The 18,749-nt window shown below is 47.5% G+C and overlaps 2 protein-coding genes across 4 annotated transcripts; one reads left to right on the top strand and one right to left on the bottom strand.

Annotated features, from left to right (window-relative positions):
• The first annotated feature begins 595 nt into the window (after positions 1-595).
• On the top strand, positions 596-3,823 carry b3gnt9 (UDP-GlcNAc:betaGal beta-1,3-N-acetylglucosaminyltransferase 9). Its single transcript, XM_006641503.3, has 2 exons — positions 596-768; positions 2,181-3,823. The coding sequence occupies exon 2, from the start codon at positions 2,451-2,453 to the stop codon at positions 3,672-3,674; it is 1,224 nt and encodes a 407-aa protein (XP_006641566.2). The 5' UTR covers positions 596-768; positions 2,181-2,450; the 3' UTR covers positions 3,675-3,823.
• Positions 3,824-4,095: 272 nt separating this feature from the next.
• Positions 4,096-17,904, bottom strand: phaf1 (phagosome assembly factor 1). Of its 3 annotated transcripts, XM_015368530.2 has the most exons (17): positions 17,809-17,904; positions 17,074-17,176; positions 15,292-15,374; positions 14,958-15,041; positions 14,569-14,612; positions 14,142-14,221; positions 13,736-13,830; positions 13,112-13,209; positions 11,770-11,882; positions 10,727-10,860; positions 10,147-10,230; positions 9,647-9,729; positions 9,508-9,551; positions 9,174-9,223; positions 8,463-8,521; positions 7,840-7,912; positions 4,096-6,520 (listed from the first exon to the last, which is right to left on the bottom strand). In XM_015368530.2, the coding sequence occupies exons 2-17, from the start codon at positions 17,135-17,137 to the stop codon at positions 6,428-6,430; spliced, it is 1,281 nt and encodes a 426-aa protein (XP_015224016.1). In that variant the 5' UTR covers positions 17,138-17,176; positions 17,809-17,904; the 3' UTR covers positions 4,096-6,427. The 3 variants fall into 3 exon arrangements, with proteins under 3 accessions (XP_015224016.1, XP_015224015.1, XP_006641567.1); XM_015368529.2 differs by having other exon boundaries at positions 17,074-17,904; XM_006641504.3 differs by having other exon boundaries at positions 13,112-13,176; positions 17,074-17,904.
• Between the last annotated feature and the right edge of the window lie 845 nt (positions 17,905-18,749).

Raw genomic sequence — 18,749 nt, 5'->3', positions numbered from 1 at the left:
CTAAATTCCCTGGATTATAATGTTGTACGTAGTAAATGAAGAGGGAGTTTTTAATTAACTATTCAAATAACTCCTGTATGTAAATGCAAACCGAAAACAAAATTGAAGCTAAGAACTGTCAAGTGCATTAAAATACAATTTCCAAATGGAATATGTTCTTTACACGGGCAACATCATCGAATTGGTATTGTTAGCTTTATGACTAAGATCTTGAAATGCGTTACACGGGACTAGGGGAAAAGTTTTATTCGCTTTAGTTGAAACGCGTTTCACGTCTGCCATTCAAGAGGTTATGACGTTAAAACCTTATACGTCATTTTTTAAAGCAGTGCAGAAATTCCACTCGACTTGTGTGCGATGTATCGTGCGTGTCGTGCAGGGCAGCACATTCCGCCTGGAGAGCAGGAGGCCGGGCCGGGCAGGTCCGCAGCTGGAGCGCGCTCCTGCGCCCGCCGGCTTCCGGTCTGCTGCGCTGGCATCTGGCTCCGGGGGCCGACTGGGAGTCACGTGAGCCCCGAAACATCTGCACTGGAGCTAAGCGCTTCAGCTGGGGAAGGGGGTGTGATTAAATAAAAAAAATCACGGTAGGTGTGGCGCAAGCCTAGTGTTCTGCTCATGTGTTAGGTTTCTCCAGAAACCAGCGACACCGTCTCAAGCAGCGCTGAGTGTGCTGCCTTGTTTGACTGCAGTGCCATTAATTGAAACCAGATGTTGGGCACAGTAGTGTGGAGTCGCACAGCTGCGCGGGCTGGTCGCCCTCTGAATGCGGTGAGTGTTAAACAGAGTTGACGACGCGTTAATTAGATGGCGAGGGTCGCTGGTGATCGCGCGTTGGTCTGTCGAGCGGTCCAGCGAGAAAATTCGGGATTTTCCGATTCTGTGATTTTTCACAAACTTCTGCAGCAGCGCCTGAGAGCTCTAGTCGGCGTAAGCTGTTCTGTTGCAGAATTTTCCACTTTCCGACTTGCGCGTAGAAACTACTTTTTAAACCCTTTTGTTGGATTGCAGTAGCTCCTAAAACAGGCCGTTAACGGCCTCTCTCACTACCGACCCGCTGTCTTCCTTTCTGCGTTTCTTAGGCAGCTGAGCCATCAGTTCGTGTCGGGCCGTAAAATATGTATAAACTATATAAACTCGGTTTCATCACCGTTAGAAACGAGTTTACAGAACCCCAGTCTGATCAGAGGTCACTCGCCGATCATCTGTTTTGTTAAAAGTTAGCGGGGAATTGGGAAGGTTAGCTTCTCTTAACATTTATCAGTTGGAACATTTTAAAGCCTTTGCTTTTTCACCACCCTCCTTCCAATCGTAACACGATTCCAATGCTAATTTTAATAAATTCGTGTTTGGAATGAGAAAATCTGGGAAGGGGCACCACTTCAGATGGAAACCAGCTATGATGATAGAACAACGTCTGCATGCTAAGCGATGTCCAAGTTTGGGGATCTGAGTGCCCGCTGTAATGTGATATAAACAGGAAATGCCACGAATGTCTCCATGAAGAAAAGCAGTCCAGTACCCACTGCATTCCAGCTCTTCTCCAGCCTGTCCACCCCAGCGCCTCTGTCCCCGGCTCTTCTCCAGCCTGTCCACTCCAGCGCCTCTGTCCCCGGCTCTTCTCCAGCCTGTCCACCCCAGCGCCTCTGTCCCCGGCTCTTCTCCAGCCTGTCCACCCCAGCGCCTCTGTCCCCGGCTCTTCTCCAGCCTGTACACTCCAGCACTTCTGTCCACCCCAGCTCTCCTCCTGCACTTCTAAACTGACCCTCTGACTCTTTGCACCCGAAGTAACAAATCATTCTGCAGGCCTCCTTTCGGCCGTAACAGTGACATTACACACTCTCCTTTGCAAAATCAGAGAGACCTGCAGTCTCAGATCCAGGCTTGTTGTGGTCAGTTCTCAGCACTAACATACCTTTCTCTTTCTCAACCAGCTCTGAAATATAAGAAAGGTTTAAAGGCACTAACTTTTAACTAGTCTTCTAAAGTCAAGAGCATTTTAAAAGAGCAGAATCAAGTCTGTCACACATGAGATCAAGAATGGATTTCAAGAAGCCAGATGTGTTTTTGGCTTCTTCATATAGTCTCCTACCCCAGTCATCTTAAAAAAAATTCCACCCCCTAGAGACTTATAGTTCCCCTTGCTTCTGTACTGTATATTAATTCTGTCTCTTCCCAAACAGCTGGAGTATGAAGGTTTGTGACCTCTCGCGGTGAGGCACAGCCTGTGCTGCCTTCCCCAATGCTGCAGCCCTGCGGTCCGAGAGAGCCGGGGACTACACAGTCCGTTCAGGGGCCCTGAGACAGGAAGCAGGACTACAAATGCAGAGATGGCTCTGCGCATTTGACTGTTTGGCTTTTAGGACCAAGGTCCTGCCTGTCAACAGGAGCCCTGTCAGACCATAACTAAGGTGCGTCAAAACCTCTGCTATAAACTCTCTCACCTGGCCACCATGAAAGTCCGGCTGAAGGGAGATGTGATCTGCACAGTCTTCCTTCTCCTTCTGTTTGGCATCGTCCTGTACTCCCAGTTTGACTTCACGGCAACCTGGGGAATTTGGCACCCTGCGAAGACGATGCCGAGCTCCAGGGCCCTGTTAGGCTCCCTGGCTGAAGGCCAGACAGCAGGCCAGGCTAGCCCTCCGCTTCCCGACAGACTGGAGTGCCAGCCCGCCGCAGAGGAGGAGAGGAGCACCGGCCCAACCGGGCCCGTGCTGCTCACCCGCCCTCCGTTTGACTTCCAGCTCTACTTGAGGAATAAGGACTGCAGGGACTTCCAGCTGCTGCTCAACCAGCCCGGAAAGTGCTCCGGCCACCCCTTCCTGCTCATTGCCGTCAAGACCCTGGCGGACGAGTTCGACAAGCGGCAGGTTGTCCGCCACACCTGGGGGAAGGAGGGCGTCTTGGGCGGGGCCGTGGTCAGGACCGTCTTCCTGCTGGGTGTCCCCAAGAACCGGACAGCCCTCCCGCTGTGGGAACGCCTGCTGCAGTACGAGAGCCGCGCGTTCCGAGACATCCTGCTGTGGGACTTTGCGGACACCTTCTTCAACCTCACGCTGAAGGAGATCCACTTCCTCAAGTGGGTGGATGCCTTCTGCCCCAACGTGAAGTTCATCTTCAAGGGCGACGCGGACGTGTACGTCAACGTGGACAACATCGTGGAGCTCCTGCGGGACACGGAGGCCACCCAGGACGTCTTCATCGGGGACATTATCTACCACGCCCAGCCCATACGCTCCAAAACCAGCAAGTACTTCATCCCCGAGATCATTTACGGCCAGGGTGTCTACCCAGCGTACGCCGGAGGAGGAGGCTTCGTCATGTCTGGATTCACGGCCCGGAGACTCTACAGGGCCTGCAAGGAGGTGGAGCTGTTCCCCATCGACGACGTGTTCATGGGGATGTGCCTGCTGCGGATCGGCCTGAAGCCGGAGCCCCACAGGGGCTTCCGCACGTTCGGCATCGTGAAGCCCTCGGCTGCCCCCCACCTCCAAGTGTTCGACCCCTGCTTCTACAGGGACCTGATGGTGGTCCACAGCCTCACTGTGCCGCAGATCTGGCTCATGTGGAACCTGCTGCACGACCCAGAGCTTCAGTGCAGCGCCAGGGTGGCTCCCAACAGGCCGTTCAGGTGGCAAAGGAAGATGAGGACCCCCAGGCCAGGGGGCTCCACATGAGGACACACAATGCAGAAGGCCAGGGAACTCCAGCTTCTTCTAATTGGTGATCAGTTTTCAGTGGCATGGCTGCAAAGCCACAGTACAACGAGTAGAGACATTTTTGAATCAATGCAAGAGAGACAGATTTTAACAAAATAATTATTCTGTTTCACAAATGCCTTAACAGTTAACACTTTCACAATCAATGTCAGTAACTAAGAAGCAATTGTTAATTGTTCATTAATGACTGTGGATCTGGTGCTTGGTTTATTTTATAGGTGATTGTTACCACTACATTTTATTTTACTTAGATCTTACTAAATTTCCTTAAATTAACAGCAGTAAAAACAAGCAAAGGGTTTTTAAACTATTGCCAAGATGCCCATATACAGTTGAATAACAAATTTCCACTTAAAAAGAATTCCAACATTACTTCATGTTTTGGGTTTTGTCTTCACATTTATTACATCCAACGTTGCGTTTGTCAGCTGCAGCCTGCAGTGGGCCGTTGGGATACAAGCGAAGCGGGCGCTCTTGATAAAGACACGAGCTGCGACGTGGCCGAGACCTGGTGGGCACACGTCAGGACCTGCGGGTGTGTTTATTGCTGCGCCAGTGGCGGTGATCGCTGTCCCACTGGGCTGCAATTTTTAAATAATGCTGACAGGATCAGCAGAATGAATTAGCGCTCTTCTCATTCAGCAAGCCTTTAATACAAACGCCACATTCCTTAATATATGTTCACAATCCTTAATAAGGATATCCCTTCTCTGAAATAGGTGAGGGTAGCAAATCCCCAAGTATTCCCCAAATGTAAAAATGCATACTATTGTGAACATAGCATTCACATCAATATTGCACTTGAGATACACCTGTGCTCCCACCAAGCCTTTCATTTCCAAGTACAATCCAAGGACTCCAGTCCTTAGACAGACATTGTTGAGATGCAGAAGAGGAGGAAAGCAGCCACAGCTCAGCTCCTGGTAGGACAGGGCACCGCCGTGTCTAAAAGTCACTGAAATGGGTCGTTCATTCCCAGCAGAGTTCATTTACCCGGGCATCCTTAAAACCCACGCACACTCAAGCCCTCCAGGTGTGGCTGAACAGGCAGGTATCACAGCACGCTTCAGCACCTCCTCTTCAGATTTTATTTCACTTAGTCTGTTCTTTTTCTTCTGAGCACAAATAAACTATTACTTACAACCGGACATGTTAACATTTCAAAATACATGCTCTTAATGCATTTTAATCTGAATAAAAAATTAAAACAGGCTATGCAAGAAAGTAAGAGGCACAAATGTCTTGCGGCAAGCACTGATACAAGGAAAACAGCACAGGTTTCAATTAGAACAACAAAATGTAACAGCAAAGAACAGTCAGGTAAACTTGTGTCACACTACAACTGCAAGGTCTGAGTTCAAAACAGCTTAGAATATCAGAGCAGGAGGGAAGACCACATGGTTATTCATACAAATAACACTCATCACAAATTTGCAAATACTGTACTGGTTCTGAGTCGATTCCAGATGTATTTGATGTTTGTGTACTTCAGTGAAACAATGCAGGCCTACATTGTACAGTTCATTAAAATTACAAAAAATGCTGTATTTACAAATCTGTACACGCATTTAAAAACGCAATCGTGGCTGCGCGTAGTTCATATTAGATGCTACTATTAATTCGATTTAAAATGAGATGAAAGTTTTTTTCATTTAAAACAAATGAGGTGGTGATAACTGTTAAAAAATGAGAGAGATAAAAGACTATGATACTAGCTAGCAGAGGGGGGATGGAATAAAAGAAAATCCTACTAGAAGGACAGAAAGAAAACATTCTTAATGTTTTAAAACAAATGTTCATTCCCATTGGGGTCAGAGCCAAGTGGGATAAGAGATGAAGCATCTTTGGCTAAAAGTTTGGCATTAAAAAAAAAAGGTTCAAAGTAAACCGTACAGCGGCAGTGACACTGCCCAGGGTATTACTGTGCACAAGGACAGCTGACGACAAAACACAGCGAGCTCACACCCGCCACACCCCCTCTCTGAAAAAACCAAGAAACAGATTCTCCTCGGTGAACGGCAGACAGTTCTCAAGTAACGGTGTATTTAGTGCAAATGTTAAAACCAAAGTTTTGTTTTTTTTTAAAAAGAAAAGAATGCATGCTACAGCTTGAATTAAAAAAATGCCTGTGAAGAGCAGACCCTCTCTGGTGTGTAGACTCAGCTGGTCCCTGGAGGACTACAGAGCCGGCTGAGCTTTGTGTGAAGTGCGGTGCCTCGTGCTCAGGAAGTCACGCACACACACTGCTCATCTACACCCCCAGACAGGCCGGCAGGATCGCCGCGGCGCAGTGCAGCGCATTTGTGCTTGTATCTCCCTCAGCTCTCTTTCTCCACCTTCACGAGAACTATTCGGTATGTGCAACTTACGTGCGAATGTATGTCTGCGTCTCTCTGTCTTTTTTTCCCTTGTGGACATGTTCGGAAATCTGTGCTGCGGGGATTCGCGTGTTAACGAGACAACAGGAGGCACCATGGACAGATGGCTCCCCACCCCAACCTCTGCCCGACTCCCCCCAGAGGGCGAGAGGTGTCGGGGAGGGGGGAGAAACGTTACCATCGGACTCTGCCAGGCGCCCGTCACAAAGGCGGCAATGAAAAGTGAGAGGACTCGTGTCATGCTTTCTCATATGATAGTGGCAGCAATTGAAGGCACGCTGTACTGCTCTAGATCTGTAGTGCTCCAGGTGGATGGCAGTGTTGCTGCAGCTCTCAGTGGGCCAGGGGCTCTGCGGCCCGGGCGTGGCTGCTGGGCTTGCATGGGCCGTACAGGGTCACAGACGCTATGTGGTTGTTTTGCATGACCTGGAAAAAAAAAACAGGAAGGGCACTGTTACTGGTCACAGACTGGTGCTGCACGTACACTGGCCTTAAACCTCAACTGTCAAGGTGTTCCCACAATACACCTGTGCCCACGGCACGGACACGAGATAGCTCCGCGAACGTATGAATCAGGCCCTGCATGACGCACAATCCAAAATGTCCTATGCACAGCTGCATGACAATGGCTGCAGCATTAACACCACTATCTGGCCTCAATGAGAAGCTAAGGCTGGGCCTGGTCAGGAGTTATTAAGTAGCCTGTATGGTGATGGGAGATACTGTGCATAAGGGTTACTGGTCTTTGGAGGAGATCCCGACAACATGCTTATTAGATGTTACAGGGCACTATTTGTAGGAGTAGAGGTGCTAATCCCCATATACATGCTAAACTCCACTTTAGACTCCCCCTTAGTTCAACTTGTGAAGCATGGTATTACTCCTCCACCTGATCTGTTCTTCAGTGGGCTGCCGGTGCAGAATGGCTACTCCCATCACCCTGGTGGGTGTTACTCTTCAGTGGTGGATGTGAAGCACTATAAATGCAAGAAGTTTTTATTGATTGGGAATATTTAGCTGACTGTGCATTGAGATACAGGTGTAAGATATAGCTGTTCACATAAGCTACACTGAAATAGCAGCCATATCACTCTACAACTCACAACTGGCAACCCACTGAAGCTAAGCAGGTCTGAGCCTGGTCAGTACCTGGATGGAAGACCTCCGGGGAAAAACTGAGGTTGCTGCTGGAAGAGGTGTTAGTGGGGCCAGCAGGGGGCGCTCACCCTGTAGTCTGTGTGGGTCCTAATGCCCCAGTATAGTGACAGGGACACTATACTGTAAACAGGCGCTGTCCTTCGGATGAAACATAAAACCGTTTCTCGAAAAGAGTAGGACTCGAAAAGACTACTCTTGTCCTGGCCAAATTTTCCATTGGCCCTTACCAATCTCCTAATAATCCTCATCTATGAACTGGCTTCATCACTCTGCTCTCTTCCCCACGGAGAGCTGATGTGTGGTGAGTGTTCTGGCTGCTGTCGCATCATCCAAGTGGGGCTGCACATTGGTGGTGGTGGAGGGGATCCCCATTAAAGCATGTAAAGTACTTTGAGTGGAGTGTCAAGAAAAGCGCTATATAAGTGTAAGCAATTATTATTATCACTGACTATTGGAGGCAGACGCTGGCAGCGCTACAGAAAACTGAAATGTTGTCAATCTTCTCTGTCTGGTTTCTCCTTCAAAACCCCAAAAACAGAGATTTACAGCTCCACCCTTCCAGTGCTTTACTCCTGATTTTCACGTACCTCGAAAATCATTCTCTGAAGTCCGAAGCAAAATGTGGATCCAAATGGGTTGGTGTTGTTTGCAGAAGATGACCTGCAGAATAATGGTAACTGTGAAGAGTCACATACAATGAGCTGATCCCTTCCACAGCAGCACAAGGGTCAGTGTGACAGTTCCCAAGCTTGCCCTTGTTCACACTGCTCAGCCTCCCCACACCCAGTACCCCTCTCTGTCCTGCCCCAGGCTTCTCTCGCTTCAAACACAGAACAATCACATTTCAAATTTTAACCTACACAAGTCTCTTCTAAAGTTTCTCTTCAGTCAGGACATTTCACATCAGTGCCTTTTTACATCCTGGAAATTATTATTCTAATTCCATACAGTCAAAAAAAGGCCCCGACTAGCTCTGTTGGTAGAGCATGAGACTCTAATCTCAGGGTAGTGGGTTCGTGTCCCACGTTGGGCACCAGGTCCTCCATGTTGGAGGCTGGGCACAAGGCTAACAACCCTGTCCCGTAAAAAACTGATACCCCTACATGCCAGAAGGCGTAACAGGCAAACATCCATCCATCCAGTCAAAGACATCCCCAGACTCACGATACAGTACATCAGAGCTCCTTCCCAGCTGGAGTCGGTTTCTCACCTGTGAAGAACCACTGGCTTTTCCACTGGGTGACCGAGAAAATCCTGAATCTGGTCCCACTAGAACAGAGGACAAGAGAGGACACCCAATTTATCGTGGGTGATACATTTACGGGAACTTATGCAGTACAGGAGCTTTTTCTACAACTCCCTTATTTTATCCACTCATTTACTTACAGAAGTAATGGCAAAATCTAGAACAGGCAAAGGAGACATTCTATATGACATCTGACAGGCCACGACCTTCATCAGAGCCCAGCACACTGTCAGGAAAGGCAGCTGTGCACATGTTCCCACCCCACGGAGAAAACTGAAGACAACCTGGTGCAGGTGCATTCAGTCTGTATTGAAATACAACCCTGTCAGGTCAAAGCTCATGTCCTGTGTGACTGCAGCTCAGCTCACAGGCTGAGGAGTTAATCTAGGCAGATCTGAGACAGGAGAAGACAAGAGCATTCTTGTGGGTGTAACACCAGTCCAACACAGATAACCCTTAGCCCTCGAGCCACTTCGTACTAAAGCACTGTGTTGTAAAATCTGTTTCAGGATGCACTGTTAAAGATAAGAAATGGAGATCTGGGAGAAAGCTAAGAGAATAAAACTTCACTAGGACATTGGATTGCTGTCTCTTTATATGTGTGGAACTCCTGCTCAGCATGAAAAGCAGAGATGGGCAGGGCAGGTGTGGTCTTGGCCTTTCGGCATGCCTCACCTTGCTGTAGGATGTTAAAGTGCAGTCTTCAGTCTGAGAGTTGGCATGTTCTGCAAAAGAAAAATCAAGATCCATTTGAGAAGATACTGCTCAGTGAGGGGGCAGCCTGTGAGCAGACAGGTAATTAGAACAGGCTGACAACCAGTAACACAAGAGTCAAAGCACTGACTTCATTGATTAGATGAGAAACGTATTTAAGATACCACTACTGACCAAAACAGCTGAGGCAGCTAATTATGTGGGTTTTTTTCATCTGTGAAAATGAGAAAAGACAGGAACAGCTGAAAGAGAGGGGAGTAGAGGAAACAGACAGGGAAGCTGAGAGAATACTGACCTTTTTTGATAACAAGGGGGATCCTGAAATCACATCGATGATAACTAAAGAGAAATAAAGAAACAAACACATCATTACACCAAGTCATGTTCAATATTAATCTTTTTAAACTTGAGTAGTCATCTAAAGAGAGACTCACATATTGAAATTATAATGACCGGGGTAATTTGTGTGAAGAACAAACTTCTTCACCAGGTGAGTAGTGGCATCGAACAGAATATCCTGCAACAGAAAAACAGAAAAGGAGATGTGACATTTTGAACTAGGATCTGCAGAACCCTTACCCAAAACAAACCAAGCGCCTTACACCCTAGCCCAAAGACTAACACTAACCAAAGCTGAGTCCTAACCTACACCTAGCACCTTGCCCCTTACTGCATTTGAACACTAGCCTTTCCATGAAATTAAGCCTAACACTGAACCATAACCAACTCCTTAACCATTACCATTAGCCTAAACCCATCACAAATCCAGACTAGTCCTACCCTAATGCACAAATGCACAGCCCATGCCCCAAAATGTAGCCCTAACCCATAAGTAAAAGTAACCACAGCTCAGCAGACCTGGGTCTGCGTTCTGAAAGTGTTACAGTTCTCATTGAGTAGCTGAACGCCCAGCCCAGCGACAGGAAGGCCGTACCACTCCCAGTGTGAAGTAATTGAAGAAGTAGTCATTGCATTTGGAGGGAACCTGCTTATGTGGAGAGGGAGAGTGAATCTTCATCTGGAACAGAGACAGAGAGGCACAGAATTAGAACCAGAGCGCAAATCCCCAGTGTCCCAGCCCCAGTAATGGCGACTAGAGCAGGAAGCTCAAGCCACTGTGTGAGAAATCCTCTATGAATGAGATTTCGTCAGTCTGTGCTGAGCCCCTCCAGGTCAGCCACGCAGCTCTGGCACAAGCCTCACAGTCAACCGCTGGGGTGCCAACGGACGGTAGAGGAGAGCAGATGAGATCTTGAGAAAGAGCTGATAGCGATCCCTTCCGCTCACAGGTTGGGGACCTCAACAGTAAACTGGGGAGCTGTACCCACAGGCCCCACATCAGTAACTTGAGTCTGGAGATGGGTCAGAGGCAGCCGTGCCAGAGATAAGCTGTGCTGGGGTTTCCGACAGTGAAATGAGCTGAAACCCCTCCAGCAGCTCAGACACCGACAGAGCGGAGAGTTAAGCCGCAGGGAGGAGATGATGAGGCGGTAGAGAGAGAGAGAAGGCCGCACCTTGTCCTCCGACTTGTAGAAGACCTTGTGAGGGGACCCCAGGGCGCTCAGCACGTCCTGGCAGGAGTCTCCGAAGAAGATGTTCCGCTCCAGGACCCGCACCTTGGCATCGGCCATCACGCCCGGCCCACAGCCTGCCGGGGAGACACGGACTCGCACTGAGTGCTGAGCGCTGGCAGGAGCCACCCCAACCCCAGCCCGGCCCGGCCCGGCCGGCTACTTCTGCCTCAGACACAGACCAGACAAGGGCTGTGCAACTGGGGAAGATCTCGGGATTCAGCTTGATTTAGCAGGACGCTCTCTGAGGATCGGCTCTTCCTGTAAAAATCCTCTGAAACATCACGTAGTTAACTGGCTTCTTTTAAAAATCACAATCACTAGAGCAGAGAAGAGAAAGACTCCCCAGCGTACAAGTGCAAACATGATCAAAGTTTTTAACAGGTGAAGCCCCATGACCAGAGGTACAGTCTATGACATGTCTGTCTTTATGAATCTTTACTAATCACTCAAAAGCTGTGGTTCATAACCCGGGGCACACCCCCACATTGGGGGCACAAAAAGCCCTTTCTGGGGGTGACAGACGTGACGGATTTTTTTAAAAGGTAAATCACTGAAAACACAAATAAATCACAGGCTAGTTAATACAACTACTTTGTTTCACCATACCTAAGTATTTTAAGGTCATCTTAAAAAAGTGTGTAATTATTCATGGATTCTAAATTGTAGTGCAACATTCAAATACATATAAAATTCTACTGCTTTCATTCTATAGTTATGATGTATCTCAGGTTTAAAGAAGTGACCTTGATCAGCAGTGCAAAAAGAGATTTTGAAAACTTAAGAGCACAAGTTAACCACCACCACTCTTAAGCCTTCTATTCAACATGAAATTGCCTCGTGTTCGTTAACTTCTCTGTGAACGGCTATGGTCTCAGCGATCTGTACCACAGACAGCCAGCGAAGGGCAGCGAAGGGCAGACAAAAGCAGACAGGAACCAGACGGTTTATTGCTGACAGCCCAGCCAGGACCAGGAGAGCCATACCTGCAGTGAGGAGGCGGAGTCTCAAACCCAGCGGCCCCGCCCGGTCCCTCAGCACATCCACACATTCTGCGTACACGTTCCCAAGGTAACAGGCCAGAGGCATCACTGGGGCCCTGGAACAGAACACACAGATGTAAATCAGCTCTGTAAACACACACACAAACGCCCTGCGCAGATATGAAAATTCAGCCTCACAGAGAAAAGTTTCCAGCCCTGACCACGAGTGACCTCCTGCGACATTTGGCTTTATATCTCACTTTCTGTAATCTTATACTCAAGCAGCACCTCTTAACTGCTTAAAGCTGAAACAAGACTGTGAAGATTCCTGCTTACAAGTTTCCAGTTAAGGAAAAACACAAGGAGGGCTCCTCCAGGATCAAGCTTAAGCTCCCCTGTTGAATAAATAAGCAGGTATCAAAATCATGATGTAATATGATGAATAAACAGGTAGAAACCTCCATGGAGTAACAGACTGACAGCTAAAAATCTCCACTGACTGTAAATTTCTAAAATCACACGTCTGTCTTGCTAGGAAACAAAGTTTGCACCTTGATTTATGCACTACGATTGTGCAAGACTTTGTCTGCAGGTGTTAATGCACTGCAAGGCGAAAGGCGTTTGGCTTTCTTTATAAAAACCCAGGTGTTTAAGAACAGGACTAGTTCCCAGACAAATCCCCGAGGCTCAGGGCTTCATAAAGAAATCTTCACAGTCTCATCACCTCCTAGACGTGCTCTCTAGAGGGTACTGGTCAGCAGGACAGGCACAGCTGGTCTGGTAAGACTGGAGCTGAGAGGTTGTCAGAGCTTTTCTCAGTCAGAAGCGTTATTCCATATGTGCTCCAGCACATGATTACAAACACGTGACACATGCAGCATGTAGCCTCCGACGCGCTGCATCCCCAAACACATACAAAGCCAAAGTGCACGCAGCGCGAGATACTGCAGTTCACAAGCACCCAAGCGCACGAGATGCTGGCTTTTGCTTTCAAGGATACTGGCACAATCACATTGCATCATTTTCAAAGCAACCGCCCCTCTCTCAGCTAATTAACATGGCTTCCTAAAATTGAAATATTTTACTTGGAACATATTTTTACCTATTACATTAAAAAACAGAACATTGAGACTATTTCTGAGCCCAGGTGCTGCTATCGAAATGCATTTAAATCACACCATCACAGAAGCAAAAGCTGCTCTCCTTCCAGCTGCTCAGACACACGGCGCTACTCTGCCTGTGCCTGGCCTCAGCGGAGGAGGAAATGCACACCTGACCCTGCAGCGACAGGTGCTCAGGTGTGCATCACCTGAAAGCACCTGCTCCCACAGCCACACGCTCTTACTTGGTGTCCTGCAGGCTGTTCCCCGTGTAGATGTGCATGCGTTTCACTGTGGCACCGTGAGGGATCTGCAGGGAGGCCAAGCCATGGGCAAAATTAGGCTGTTAAAAGCAAAATAACTATGGCTAGGTGGGTATGTGCGTGTCAGATTTTTCACTGACACACACCCACCCGTTTCCATGCACTAAATGTACAGAAGACAGGGGGACGCCCTTCTCAGGAACTGCTGGGATAGCAGGTTTTAACAAAAGAAACAGACATCAAAATATTAATCAAACTTTTCTTCCCTTGATTAAAAAACAAAATCGATGGAATGATTCCATCTGCTGCAACGCAAACATACAATGTGCTTTCCTGAAAAAGAGCACCAAGAATCTTTAGGCACATACTATGGCCAATAAATGAAATAAGAGCATCCAGTTTTAACTGCTGGTGCAGGAATGATTGGCTTAGACTAGAGTTTTGAGACTGTGCTGGTGCTGTATACAGCTGTGACGATCCATTTCCTTTACATAACTCAGTAGGACCACCCGTGCGGCTCTGATGTCCAAAAAACATTTACAAAACCACAGAACCAGGACCGGCCCCGTCCAACCCGTCCTGGGCTGTACCGAGCTGCAGCCTCACCTCATACTTCGGAGCTTCACTCCAGGCGTCCAGCTGGAAGCAGAAGGACAGTCCTCGGAAGTTCAGGTGGAAGAGCTGCTCGGCCGCATTGTAAACTGAGAAACAGCAAATGCCACTGAGCTGCCATTCCGGAAGGAGGAAATTGTCATAGAAATCAAGGCGCCACCAGCTAATGTCTGCTGTGCTCGACCTCTAACCCCAATTCCAGTGTCCCCCACCCCCCAACAACACCACCACCAGACTGAAACAGTCATGTTTACTGCAAGTCCTGAACAAAGCATTAACCTATGGCTGCACTGACAGACGACTAAAAAAATCTATTTTCAAAATGCTCAGCAGTCTGCAGCACACAAAGAGGTTTTAAGTCTGGACAGCGACAGAAAGAAGAAAACAGCCCTCCTCCTACCTCCTGGGTGGGTTGCGCCGAAGGACTGGTCGATCTGCTCGATGGTGGGCGCGATGGCCTGAGAGTTGAAATGGACGCCACTGAAGGGAGAGAGAGGAGCACAGAGTCCATCAGGATCGCCACCGAGACGGCCACAGTGACAGAGCAGCGGGCTGGGGGGCCGGGGGAGTCACAGCTGAAGGCGACGGGCTGGCGGCACAGGTACAGCTAAATAACAGCTCAGGACTCTGCAGGTGCTTGTGAAACCAAAACCATTTACCTCCTGAGAATGCTGCCAGTTCCATCTGAAATACAGGTTTACTGCTTGACAAACCAGTAATCGCTACAGATGAACCAATCTGAGAATCACTGGCACCTTCCTGACTCGCAGACTGCAGTCTCTGAACCAGCGCGTAACACAATCAGAGAGATGAAGGAACGCACTCACCAGTACTTCAGCTTCACTTTACTCAAGTCGTAGACTTCAATTACCTGACAAAACAGAGTCACTGGATTACAAATGTAAACAGACTACCACTTAAAAAACATACACAGCAAACCACAAACGTTGCAAAGGGAAAGGCACCATGCTATTTTATTAAGAAAACAGGAAATCTGTTGATTTAAAACATTAAGCAGAATTAGTCATTCAGAGGTACAGAAATGTTTCAAAACAAATTTTTCAAACAATACCAAGAAACTTTAGAACCCAGGACAGGTGTTTTAAATTCAGACCTAAGTAAATGTCTAAGTCAGCAAGCAGAAAGGATGAAAAATCAAGCCCCAGGACACACCGAGGCAAGCGAGCAGACAGACCCAGAAAACCCCCCCTCTCACCTTCAGCCTCTGGTTCCAAGCATCAAACAGCAGTTTAATTCCATCCTGAGTTAAGTTAAGTATGAGGTCATGGTTCAGAGGAGTCTGGAATTGCAATAGGAAGAAACCGAATCATTAATTTCAGCACTGAGTTATGCATCACCAAAATTAAACACTCCTGAGAATACTGCTATTAGCTTCTTCTAACAGTTGGTCAAGAGATGTGTCACATCTAATTAGGCTTTCTTTTGTAGCATAAAAACCAATCCAGCAGTAGAAGGCTGCAAGCACTTGTCTGTTTTAGATTATTATTATTCATCACTTGCGCGCCAAGGTGCCTGCTCCCTGTACCCACCTGTTCGCTGTAGAGAACCTGAACATTCTTGATGATCCGGCAGTGCTTCTGCAGAATAGCAATGGCCTGGGCCAACGGCATGCCTGCAACACACACAGCAGGAGTTTCTCTGTGATCTCCTCCCAGTCTCAGAGCAACACCTCCCCCACCCCCTTCCAGCAGACCAGCAGGTGCCTCCTGAAACCCCACAGTCCCATCAGCTGCATGTCCTTTGCCTACTCACAAACCCTGATCAGAAGAACAGCACCCTAGCAATAAATCCCAGCTTGAAGCAGCAGGCACACCAGAGCAAGTAGACCTAGCCGCATTCTTGTCACGCCAGGCACCCACACAGCTGGACCACTGAGCACAGGGACGTCTCTGTCTTTCCCTTAACGAAACTACACAACGCAGTCCCACTGGGGAGCGACAGAATGAAGGAGAGCCTCTGTTACGCTCACAAATACACAAAGATGAGGAAACAGCTACACCACAGTCCTCCATCTCCATTCCATTGCCTTCCGGAAAGCTGATGTCTCTGCGATGAATCCTCCATGCTCGGTCTCACTGGGATGTGAGTGAGAAAATTAAGGGGTCCTGGGACAGAAGTGTGGGGGACCCCCTGTTGGGCACAGGGAACTCCAACAGTGCATGAGCTTGGGGGATATCCAACCCAGGCTAAACAAGCTTGTATATTAATCATGCACCATTTCTCATTAATGTTGGTGCTGTTGTCACTATGTGTCCAGTCCTTAAACAACTGGAACACTCACACACTGACGGAGAAACCTCAGGAGAGATTTCACCTAAGGTGTTTTGTGCATCTAGTAAGAAGGGCTCCAGAACCAGCTGCATGATGTTCATGCTGATCTGTACGGTTCTAGCTACAGAAGCTGTGCGTCCTGGTCTCTCCTAGCTGCAGCGTTATTCCTGTGATACAGGTGTGAGAGTTTCGAAACGGGGGGAATGTAATCAGGAAATTGAGCTTAGGGTGTGCACCCATTTGGGAACACAGCAGATCTCCAGTGTTTCTTACACAGCTGGTCTCTCAAGATTGCATTCTACTGTACACACGGCCACTCCAGAAATAAACAACCAATAGCCCAGGCCTTTACATACAAACCTATATACAGTCTGTTCTTGCATCCTAGCACAGATGTAAGTTACATTTATTTTCGCACCATTCAACATGAAACTGGCCTTGGAAATAAATCAATTATAGAACAGTATCAAGTTAGCACAAGAGCTTTTTTCCTATTGATTTAAACAACGACAGTCAATTTTATTACACAAGAGTGTTTGTAAACTTCAGTCCCAGATAAGTATACAATTGGGCAAACAATATTTACACCTGGAGCCCCAGTGCAGCAGGTTCTGCAGGACACAATCAAATCACCGGTTTCCACAGCTACGGAACAATTCATTGTGATCAATTAAACAGGTGATTTGTTAAATGAAGTAATTCAGGACTAACGTCTAAGTACTCTTCGACCACGAAAGACAAGAGATCTCTTAATTCCGCAGATCACTTGTTCGACTGCAACAAGTGATTGCCTCCAGGTGTGAGCAATTTTTAATTAAAGCCAGGTGAGCTCTTACAACAAGATCCTCGTGACAAGTCCCATATACAGCCCCCCCCCCCACAACAGACACTCGTGTGCAAGTGGCGGCGTGATAACAGAACCCACGCACCATTGGAGGGTAGCTACTGGGCTAGGTAGTCTGCAGTTCTGAAGTAATTAGAATGTTTTAGAAATCCTGAGCTGTACATTGGTCGTCACAACAACATCTCGGAGCGCTTACCTAGCGCGAATTCCCATTGTTCATTTCCCAGGGATCTCTCAGGAACGACTTCCAGATCCAGCATTGGCGAGGGGGCAGCTGGGGTATCGGTCCGGCTCGCCACCTTTGTACGATCCTGGGATTTTGAGGGTGCTCGAGAAAGCTTTCGCTTAAATCAACAGCTTTCTTTAACGCGTGAGATTAAAATAAAACGCCAAGGATCTCCAAAGATGTAGATTCGGAATGTAGGTCGCGGTTTTTTTAAAACAATGCAAAGTATTCTCTTCTTTTTAGGTTAGTAAAACAAATGTTTACTTGGGGACAGAGAACGTAAATTGGTTTTAGTCTATTTATGTAGTGCTACAGTACAGTGATGTTCACGGATTATTTTAGAGGAGTTCGGTATGTTACGAAATAGCTGTTTGTTCTCAGTCTTGCGTACCGGCAGTGCCCTGCTGTTAAACAAACATACTGGGAGAGCCGGGCTGACACGACGCTCTCCAGTTAAGACTACACCCGTTTCCAGTACCCTTACCCTGGGCATAAAGTCACATTCAATCGTTCTTCTGTAATAAATTAAAAAAAAAAATCTTTCAATTCTATACAAATACTGCTCTCTTCTGGCACAACACAAAGTAAAAGCAAAAATGACCTACAGCTATATATAATAAATATTTTTTTTCTTTCTGGTGTATGTGAGTTATGTACAACGTTAACTTTTAAAATCCTGCTCCAGCAATCCCGGGCTGTGCTGACCTGTTACAGCAGATTTCCTTGCTCGGCTCTTTCTTTGCGCTGGTAAAACAACAACAGCAACTTCCATTAGCGACAGCGCGATCAGCTGATGCCTTAACTTCCGGCGGAAATACTTCCGGGTCAGGATGCGTGCGGTGCGGAGACTCCTGCATCTGTTCGACCTCCTGAGATAAGAGTTGGTACTCACTGCTGGTTATGCCGCTGTTCTTGGAAAGTGTCCACCCCGATTGTTGCTTAGCTTAAGGACGTAAAACATGTGATTTTGTGCAGTCACGAGAAAATAAATCTTGCCCTTCTCCGTAATATGAGGACTGCTTAACATTTTATTTAATTGTAAGGAGTCAATTTTCTCCCCTATGTGAAGGACTCTGTTAAAAGAAGGAGATGCAACTGTCTTTAAAGTGATTTTTTATGGATATATTTATTAGTTATCATGGTAATATTGATCTATTTCAAATTACATTTATTACAACACACGGTACTGTAAAATAATTGCATTATACATTACGGTACACGTGTTCTGTTTTTATTGGTTCTCTATTTCCTTAGGTGCCTCAAGCGATGGGGGATGCCGGTGAATTTCTACTGCTGCACCATCGAGAGCGTCCTCACCAAAGGGATCACCATGTGGTACGGCAGCACCTCTTCTCGAGAGAGAAAGGCACTGCAGTGAACGATGAATGTGTCCCAGAAGATCATCGGCTGTGGTCTCACCGAGATTAAACAGCTCTATGAGGACAGCTACCGTGGTAGAATTCTGGCCATCACAGAGGACAGTCACCACCCATGGTGTATGAGCTCTTCACCCCACTGCCCTCAGGCAAGAGATACAAGAGCTTACGGACACTTACCACCAGATTCCTCAATAGCTTCTACCCACAAGCAGTGCGATTGGCGAACACATTTGGCTATGCCCATCTGACCACACCTACACCATCTAC

This window comes from Lepisosteus oculatus, chromosome 20, assembly GCF_040954835.1.
Source record: "Lepisosteus oculatus isolate fLepOcu1 chromosome 20, fLepOcu1.hap2, whole genome shotgun sequence".
Classification (NCBI taxonomy): domain Eukaryota; kingdom Metazoa; phylum Chordata; class Actinopteri; order Semionotiformes; family Lepisosteidae; genus Lepisosteus; species Lepisosteus oculatus.
The sequence above is the reverse complement of the archived record's forward strand: the minus strand, read 5'-3'. Positions and strand labels throughout refer to the sequence as shown.

Bases quoted from the DNA above. Each gene is read 5' to 3' on its own strand.
- phaf1 (XM_015368529.2), bottom strand. From the start codon at position 17,137: ATGCTGGATCTGGAAGTCGTTCCTGAGAGATCCCTGGGAAATGAACAA. The intron at 9,552-9,646 runs GTGAGTCTCTCT...ATTTCTCTTTAG, and splicing joins GGTCATTATAATTTCAATAT to TTATCATCGATGTGATTTCA. The intron at 8,522-9,173 runs GTGAGGCATGCC...CCTCTGTTCTAG, and splicing joins CTTTAACATCCTACAGCAAG to TGGGACCAGATTCAGGATTT.
- b3gnt9 (XM_006641503.3), top strand. From the start codon at position 2,451: ATGAAAGTCCGGCTGAAGGGAGATGTGATCTGCACAGTCTTCCTTCTC.